General features: G+C 47.0%; 1 protein-coding gene and 1 long non-coding RNA gene across 2 annotated transcripts in view; one reads left to right on the forward strand and one right to left on the reverse strand.

Moving 5' to 3' along the window:
* Nucleotides 1-1,624: 1,624 nt before the first annotated feature.
* Nucleotides 1,625-4,838, reverse strand: CCN1 (cellular communication network factor 1). The gene is made up of 5 exons (XM_074220346.1): nt 4,568-4,838; nt 4,081-4,294; nt 3,362-3,721; nt 2,961-3,169; nt 1,625-2,715 (listed from the first exon to the last, which is right to left on the reverse strand). Exons 1-5 carry the CDS (start codon nt 4,628-4,630, stop codon nt 2,413-2,415), a joined length of 1,149 nt encoding a protein of 382 aa, XP_074076447.1. The 5' UTR covers nt 4,631-4,838; the 3' UTR covers nt 1,625-2,412.
* A 2,516-nt stretch (nt 4,839-7,354) lies between these two features.
* LOC141512663 (uncharacterized) overlaps nt 7,355-9,169 on the forward strand; it is a 133,818-nt gene continuing 132,003 nt past the window's right edge. Inside the window, exon 1 of the long non-coding RNA XR_012475560.1 lies at nt 7,355-7,888. This is a non-coding gene — a long non-coding RNA (uncharacterized LOC141512663). The remainder of the gene's footprint in view (nt 7,889-9,169) is intronic.

Raw genomic sequence — 9,169 nt, forward strand, 5'->3', positions numbered from 1 at the left:
GGATTTGAACTGAAGCCAAGGAGGGAGGAACGATGAAAGGAAAGCCTTTCTATGAAAGGTTTATTGTCCACTCTTTCTATAGATGCCGATTTCTCAACAACAGACGACCGGCATTTTCCCAAACATTGATACAGCCTTCTCAACTCCTCCTGGCCCCATTAAACAGGTCTTTTTCTTCAAGAATGCCAGTCATCTAGCCTTTGACCCTCTGGATAGCCAAACTCCATTCATGTCCCCCCAATATAAAGTGTAATTATAAAAAAGAGAAGGGGGAGGGGGAGGCAACCCGGTCTCTCTTCTCTATTGGAAAAGTACTTGAAATTCCTGACATTCCTTTCCATTTAATAGCATGTTTACTTAATCACTGGCTTATTAGGATTAACACAAGTCATTGCTTCAAGCTCATTTAGGGACAGCACACTTGCCTTGCCTTCTCCAGATGGCAGGATTCCTTCCCTGCCCCCACTCCCCACCCCCACCCTCTTTTTCCCCCTTTAAACATAAATGCTTTAGTTTAGAGCAAATCAATCCATCCTTCAGTCAAGTATTATTTTAATGAAGCATTTTAATATACATTCTAGAAAGGATATAATTTAAAAGGTGGAGGCTATTAGCAGTAAATAGTCTTTCGTGATGTGATAAGGGACCAATGCTACTAAATTCCTAGTGTGAATAGCCTAGGTTAGGAATTAATTGATTTTTTTCTTGTTCTGTTTCTAAGGGTTTTACTGAAGCCTTTTTCTTCCTACAACATAAATACTGTCTTTCCAAAGTTAACAATGATCTCTTAATTGTCAAATCCAAGGGCCTTTTTCTTAACCTTGATCCTTCTTAACCTCTGCAGCATTTGACATTACTGATCACGTCCTCCTGGATACTCTTTCCTCTCTACACTTTCTTTTTTTTTAAATTTATATTATTTCTTTTCAATCAACAATCAATTTACTTCTTCTCCCTTTGCCCATTAAAAAAGAAGAAAAAGGAGACTCCTTATAATAAATAGGCACATTCAATCAAAACGACCTTTTGAATTGGTCATTACTTTAAAATAATATAAATATAATAATATCTTAATAAGCATAATAAATAAAATATAAATAAGCCATCACTTTTTCTGCACCTTGGCTTCATTTCCCTTTTGTGAAGGGTAAGGTAGATGGGCTAATTTTCCATAAATAAATGTCTTTCCCCTTCTGACTCACTCTTACAATAAATTGAAAGGCTTTTTAAATGTCTAACATTTAGTGTCCAATGTGAAATAATCATTTCAAAGGGCTCTAATGTGTATACATAGAACTATGTGTATATATGTATAATATATTATATATAGTTTCCTCATTGTGTCCTTAATGTATGGCTGTCTAATCTTAATTCCAAGGTTTTATTCACAGAAGAAACAGAAGCAATAATTTCCAGTTTGTAATTTCTCCTCCCTCAAATTATGACTGTCTAAGAAAGCATGGAGGGTACCTTGGAAAAAGTCAAAAGATCTGAGTTTGAATCTCATTTCTGTCACTTGTTACCTCTGTGACATTTCCCTTCCTTGGCCCCAGTTTCCTCATCACCACAGTCAGCTTTGCCTAGATTTTCTTCCAGATCTGAATCTATGAGACATACTCAAAAGTTAGGTAAATATTTCTTTATTAAATGATTAATTCCATAAATAAATTTTTTTCACTGAATATAAAATTAAAATCATTTACAACTTATTCCAGTATTACATTTTTCCCAAGAAAAGCTACATTTTTTTGATAAATAAAAACATTCAGTCTTAAAACAGCTGGTTTCTGTTTGCAGTTCAGATGCAGTTGGTACATCATAGCTGCCTCTCAATGCTCACACTCACAGAGTGCCACATTAGGGAAGAGTGGAAAGTTCTCCAATTTGCTTCTCGAAAAAGGGCCAAAAAGGCTTCAGGTGTCTCACTAATCACATCATCTCTTTTTAAAAAGGCACAGAGAGAGAGAGAGGGAGAGGGAGAGGGAGGGAGAGAGAAAGAGAGAGAGGAGAGGGAGAGGAGAGGAGAGGAGAGGAGAGAGAGAGAGAGAGAGAGAGAGAGAGAGAGAGAGAGAGAGAGAGAGAGAGAGAGAGAAATATGTTTGCCAAATAATTTACAAACAGAAAGCAGAATGTTGTCGACATAACAGGCTCCAAACCGAAGCAATAAAATGGTGCTCCAATATTATGAAGCATTAAGTATTCTCAAATCTCGTTTGCCTTAGTGTCCATCTGCACAGTGCTCTCGGAAGTTTCAAAAATACCTTTAAGGTGACTCAAGAAGGAGCAAGACGTCACTTCTACCTTAGGGTGCCTTTCCCCTCCCCCACCCCACCCTAGCCCCAAGTGTTGTGGTCTTTCCGATTCTGACACTGCCTGCCCTCAGTTTCCCCACTCCAGTCCCAAGAGGGGCGTTTAGTCCCTAAATTTGTGAATGTCATTGAATAGCCTGTAAAATGGGAAAGTGCCCTCGTTGCCGTGTGGACAGTTGTGGATGCATCTGCAGGACTGGATCAGCATGACGTTCTTGGTGACCAAGTCCCCATCCTCGCAGCGGAAGCGGACCTTGACGGTTCTGGTCTGCTGGGGCGAGCAGCATCTCCCATCCACGCAGTTGCCGCAGTATTTGGGTCTGTATTTCTTCAGGCTGGTGCATCCTGCAAAGGTAAACTTCGTGGGCTCGGTCGATTTCCTCGTTTTGCTGCATTTCTTTCCCTTCTGCAAGAAGAGATGAGAGAGAAAAAATATATATAATTATTTATTTATCTATCTTATTTATCTTCTGTCTCTCTATCGATCTATGTATCCACCTGTCTATCTATCTTTTTGTCTATCTATCTGTCAATCTATCGTCTTCCTATTGGAAATGATTTCTGTGGGAAGAAAACCCATAGCACGTGGGCCTGGAAACAATTTCCCTGAAGCCAGGCTTCCAGCTACTCTGAAGTTCGTTAGCAACTGACCTTGAGTGTGCTGTACGGCGTCTGGCCACAGGGGCGCACTTCGCAGATTCGGGTTTCTTTAACCAGGCGGCAATGGGGGTTGTCATTGGTTACTCGGGTCGAGACACCAGTTCCACAGGTCTTGGAGCAATGGGACCATGAAGTGGTTTGAACAATGCATTTCTGGCTGTGAAATAGGTTATATATGATGCGCGGCTCCGATCCAAAAACTATGGTGGGGGAGAAGGGAAAGAGAGAAGAAGAGGGTCATTAGGAGTTTTCAATGGTTCACTATGAACCCAGAAGGCAGCGGCTTTCATGGGTCCATGAAAAAAAAACCAAAACGAATTTCCAAACGAGTTTCCAAACGAGTCAGAGAACTCATCCAGCCCCTCCGTCCCCAAGGCTCGGCGTCTACTCACCAGGGAGCTGCTTTAAAGGGGCGCCTCCTTTTCCGATGGCAATCAGCTCGTTGTTCCTGGTGAGCTCGACTTCCGAGGCCCCGATGCCAAGCCCCTTGCCCAGGAAGCCGTCCATCTCATCCAAGGCATCCTTGGAGATGTCGTCGTCACACACCCACTCTTCGCAGCACTGTCCGGCCACCTTGACCAGCCGGGGGTTGGTGCAGCCCAAGTTGGGGAGCGCCAGTTCTTGGGGACACAGGGGGATGCAGCCCACCGCCCCGTCTATGCATGTGCACTGGTGTTTACAGTTGGGCTGGAAGCTTTCCCCGTTCTGGTAGATTCTGGAGTTGTATTCGCAAGGTCTCCCCTCGGACTGGGCTACAGAGAAAGGAGGGTGGGGAGAGACAGGGTTAACATCCCCAATCACGGCTCCGGGCTCTTGGGCAGCGTCTGCCCCGTTCAGTTCAATTTAGGGTCAAGTTCCCCTACAATTCCCCGGAGCCCCAAGACTAGAACAATAAGTTAGTCAGGAATCACTTTTCCGTATGGGCTTTTAGCGGGGCCCAGACATACTGAATTGCATTCCAGACTGCTGAAATCATCTGCCTTTCTGCCAAAGCTACCCAACAACAAAGCCTGGCCATACATGGCCTCGGTAGGACCAAACTGCGGGGCCCCGGGCTGCCAGGCTTATTGTTTAGGGACCCCAAACCGCAAGCATCTCGCAAGCGTCTCACCTCTGCAGATTCCCTTCGGAGCCGTGGAGCTGGCGCCGAAATTGCATTCCAGCCCTTTGGTGTGGTCGCAGGGCTGGAGTTTACTGCAGTCTTCGTTGAGCTGTTTAGCGCAGACTTTGCAGCATCCGCAGCCGTCCAGAACCAGCCCCACGCCCGGGGCGCATCTGGGAGCCTCCGAGGGACACTGGCAGGAGGTCGGGCAGGTGGAGAGCGCCTGAAAGGAGAGGGGAACCGGGTGAAAGGCTGCAGGAGGCAGAACACCCCCCGCTGCCCCGGGAGAGAGGGGCGAGATCCCGAGGAGCGCCTGAAGCGAGAGCCGGACCAGGTGGAGGGCTGCAGAGGGCAGAGCCCCTCCGGGGAGGAGGGCTCCCAAGGCTTTGATCTCGGCCCCACCGGCCTCCAGAGGGGCCCAAGTTCACGGCGGGGAGGCCTCCCGAGCCATCTGGGATCCGGGGGGGGGGGGGAGCGAGGGGGCTGCAGAACTTACCAGCCTGGCTAAGTGGAGCAAGGTGAGGGCCAAGGCGAGGGTCCTGGCTGCCGGGGCGCTCATTGTTGGGCGCAGAAACTCGCCTGGTGACAAGAGCAAAAGCGCCGCAGCCGGCGAGGCTGGCTTCGGGCTGGAGCCGGGAGCCTGGGCCCGGGAGCGGGAGGGCTGCCTGCTGCGGCCGCGGGGCTGGCGGAGCGGGAGCCGCTTCTTCCCGGGGCCGGAGGCGCAGCGAGAGCGGGCAGCGGCGGACAGCGGCGGACAGCGGCGGGCAGCGGCCGGAGCCGGGCAGCGGGCTGTCGGGGGAGATTGTCTCGCAGTGCGCGGAGGAGCCCAGGAGCGCTTCTTTTATAGGCGGAGAGCGGGGCCGCCGCGTGTATGCAGCTGAGTGACGTAGGCGCTGTCTGAGCGTTCCAGAATTCTCAAACATCTCAGGAATGTTTCTTTGGCGCGGGCTGCATCCAAGCGCCTCCCCTGGCTTCCTTGCACCTTTTTTGTCCCAGACCCATCAAGAAAACAGTCCATTTTTTCCACTTTAAATAACCACTCCGATCTGGGAGGCTTTTCCTTGCTGGAGGCTGGGGAGTGGGGTAGGGTGGGTGATGCGGCGTGGGGCAAGGGATGGCGAAGAGCAACGGGCACCGGGGAGACGCATCAAGAACTCGCTGGGGGCTGGAGGGTGGGAGGACCCGAGAGGAAGGAACAAAAGTAGATTTGTTGGCTGATTTTGATTTTAAAAGGCATGCTCCAAAAGCTTTCATCACTGGGAAGCAGCGATCTGGTTTATTTACACTGAGAGGCAGAGCAAAAGTATGGGGGGGGGGGGAGAAGGAGAAGGAGGGGGGAAAGAGGAAGTCTCTTTGATCTCTGCCTGCATTCATTACTGAACAGGTCCCCAAACTTCAGCCTGCTGTATAGGACTCAAGAATGTATACTGCATATTAACACTGGCATTTATGAATGAAAGTAAAACAATAAACTCTTTCCCATTAACGGGCAACCTCCCAAGCAAATGTCTCCTCTCCAGTCCCCTCCCAAGCTTGTTCCTATTCGGAGGTTCCCACTCTTGTTCCAATCCAGGCTTTGGATTTGCACTTTCTTGATGAAAAGTCATAGGTTCTCAGAAAGAATGCCTTTTTTTTTTAAAACTTCCTGATGTTTTCCTACACTGGAACCATTTGATTTTATTCAAAAATAATCATTTTTCTTTAATAACCTTCGATCAGGACCTTCTAATCACACCAAGCCATGAGAAGGTATGGAGAATGACCATTTTCTGATCTGGGAAATCTGACTCTTCATTTCCAAGGGAGAAGTGCAGTTTGTTCTAATAGCTTCTAACAGAAAAGAAGACCATGACTTCTTTACTTTAACAAAAAAAGAAATAGAAGAACGAGTGTGAGCCCTTCCTTTCAGCCCATGTTGAGGTGATGAACAGCTAACAGGGAACTGAAAGGATGACTTCTAAAGGAGTTTTACTTCCAACACTCACAGCGTTCTGCAAGAATTCCAGCTTGGACTACATTCACAACAGAATTTTGCTGAGGGGGAGGAGGGCAAAGGAGGGGGAGGAGAGAAGGAATAAGAGACAATCCCCACCTAGGAATCTGCCCCTAAAGTTGAAGTGGACAGTATTGTGAAAGTCTTACCCTGGGATCCCTAGGGCTGGAAACTTCCCCTCTCAGGGCAATTACATTGAACTGTCTAGGCTTATTTTTAAATGTGGTATTGAGAAATAAAAAATGTTATTTTAAAAGGTACTGGCTAGCTGTGTCATTTTTCCATGATAAAAATAGTCCCAGATAGTTTGTTAAGTGTTATATTCTACCTGCTACTTCCCAAGTAAAAGCCCTATGAATGCAGTCTACTCAATGCACATCTTACATCCTCAGTGAAATTTATGAGTATGTTAAAACTGTAAAAATCAACCATCATTTTGGTGGAGAGTGCACGAATAATTAAATCTTAATTTTTTTTAAGGCATGCTATTGGAGAAACTCCAAGTCTTTTTCATCTTCAGGCCTATTCTGCATAAAAATAAATAAACTAGCCAATCCAGGAAGGTAGCCCCTAGGTATTCAAAACCGACATTTCTAGGAAATATTGAACTTTCCATGACCTTTATTATAGCGAACAAGGGTGAGCTATTAGAACAAACTGCAGTTTTCCCTTGAAAATGAAGAGTCGAATTTCCCTCATCAGAGAATGTTCCTTGTTCATACCTTCCCCTTCCTTGCTGTGATAGAAGGTCCTGATCTAAGGTTATTAGAGACAGCTGATCCTTTTGAATAAAACCAAATCATTAAGGTGCAGGAAAATCAAGGAAGAAAAGTCTAGGCCCTGCTCCCATCCCTATCCAAATCATCCTTTCTGCTAGGAGGCTACTTTTTTTCAAATTCGGCTTCTTTTAACGGTTTCTAGTTAATGAAGGGACTCAGGAGAAGGGGGTAGGGGCTTAGGAGGAAGGCATGGAGAGAGAATGGAGACTGGAGAGAAGAGTTTCTGGCTTCTGTTGTGGCGTCTTTTCTATTTGACTTCATGGCTGTAAGTATTTCCAGATGGTGAATCAGACACCAGACGTAACAATATTTCCATATTTGGTATAGCAGTAGCCTGCATTTTTAACATTTTTCTGCCTCTGTTATCCAACCACAAAGCATTCTCGACAGCTTTAAATGTTGTTAAATATAGACTTTACTTCTATTCCCAGGGCAGGAAATTATTCGGAATTCCTTGTTTTTCACGCAATCGAGTCTTAAAAGAAAATAAGAGTGGAGGATCCAATTGGTTGTATATAACCTATTCGTTTATTGGTGATGGGGGAGGGGAGGAGAAAGAAGGCTGATCTGCTCCACCACAGCACTAAAAAAAAAAAAACCATACCAGGGATTCTTTGAAAAATCAGATTAAAGTTTCTGACACTGGGTGTGTGGGCTTGTTGCTTTAGTTCTCTCCAGGATGGGGAAAGGCTAGAGCCTGTCTGAGAAAAGAAACTTAGAAACCCCCTGCAGTCCTTGAAAAAGCAAGAAGGGTGGGGTAGAAAAGGGGCAAGAGAGAAGCAGCGAGAGAAAATCAGGGTTCTGGGGGAGCTAGTGGGGTGGTTGCTATTAACCTGTATGCATAGTAATACCATGCAGTATATCCTGTGGGCAACTGCGAAGGAAGGACAGGCTTTTTGGAGAGAGGAAAAGCCGCAGCTCCACACGGTCCTGTCTGAAGGATGGTTCAGGCACCCCAGACGGCTCGTCGCCTTCTCCTTTCCACCTCTGAGACAAGATCGTTTCATGTTGAAGGACTGGGGGGGAACTGCGCCAATGTTTATGGGTAAGTGTTGCTTCGGGTGCTAATTCTACTGGATTTCTCTCTTTCTTTTTTTTTCCTTTTTTTCTTTTCATAGGGTGCCATAGGGAATAACGAGCAGTTGTTTCCTTGGGCTGTGAGCCCCACCGAAGGGGCTCTGCAACTCCTTCCTGACTTGGGGACTTAGCTGTGGGAACAATTCTTGCCTCCCTGAGGCCAGGGGACTACAAAAGATGGGAAGAAGGGGCCCCTTGGGTGGTTGGGAGCCACTGAAAGAACTCTGAATTTTGCTACCCCACTGCCACCTCCAACACCCCCCTCCCCCCCACACGCACACACACACGCACACACACAAACACACACACACACACACACACACACACACACACACACACACACACCAGCCCACATGCATCAATCTCCATGGTATATGCTCGTTTACACACAGGCACACATTCACATTTACAGTCAACTTTTTTTTTTATTTGGGAGCGACTCACCCTCTCCCCCATCCCCCGCCCAAGGATTGAACATCAGCTGTGACTCATCCCCATCCCTCCCTACTCCAAAAGAACATTAAAGAAGAATCCCAGAATCAATTCCAGGCGAAAGCAGTCTTAGGGACGGAGGAACAGAAACATCCAGAATGGGGACACCGGGGGCTGGGGGTTTGGGGGGTTTTGAATAGGAGCGTAGCTTTAGAGTGAGAAGCCACCGGAGAGGCTTATGCAGTGCAACCCTCTCATTTTACAGAGGAGGGACCAGAGCTTTGAGTGACTCAGTGACCTTCTCCAAAGTCACAGTAAGTGGGTTTGAAACTAGAGTCACTGATAACACAGCCCAGGGCCCTCCTCCCACCCCCACCCCCAATGCGCCCGGCATCTCTGGGCTTCTGAGACCCTCCCCAGGTGGCACTTTTATTCCTTCCGTCCACCTTCCCATTCCAAACACTTCGAGTTAGACCTTTTTACTTTCCCCCTCCATTCAGTCACTTGGAGTTGTCATTTTCTACTCCTTCCTTTCCCATCACTGGAGCTGTCATTTTCTACTCCTTCCCTTCCCATCACTGGAGTTGTCGTTTTCTACTCCTTCCCTTCCCATCACTGGAGCTGTCATTTTCTACTCCTTCCCTTCCCATCACTGGAGCTGTCATTTTCTACTCCTTCCCTTCCCATCACTGGAGTTGTCGTTTTCTACTCCTTCCCTTCCCATCACTGGAGCTGTCATTTTCTACTCCTTCCCTTCCCATCACTGGAGCTGTCGTTTTCTACTCCTTCCCTTCCCATCACTGGAGCTGTCAGTTTC

This window comes from Macrotis lagotis, chromosome 2, assembly GCF_037893015.1.
Source record: "Macrotis lagotis isolate mMagLag1 chromosome 2, bilby.v1.9.chrom.fasta, whole genome shotgun sequence".
Classification (NCBI taxonomy): domain Eukaryota; kingdom Metazoa; phylum Chordata; class Mammalia; order Peramelemorphia; family Peramelidae; genus Macrotis; species Macrotis lagotis.

What these genes read in the sequence shown, in the direction of transcription:
- CCN1 (XM_074220346.1), bottom strand. Translation starts at nt 4,630, where the DNA reads ATGAGCGCCCCGGCAGCCAGGACCCTCGCCTTGGCCCTCACCTTGCTC. An exon ending in TCCGAAGGGAATCTGCAGAG is followed by an intron (nt 3,722 to 4,080) that starts GTGAGACGCTTG and finishes CTTTCTCTGTAG; the next exon opens with CCCAGTCCGAGGGGAGACCT. An exon ending in CGCCGTACAGCACACTCAAG is followed by an intron (nt 2,716 to 2,960) that starts GTCAGTTGCTAA and finishes CTCTTCTTGCAG; the next exon opens with AAGGGAAAGAAATGCAGCAA.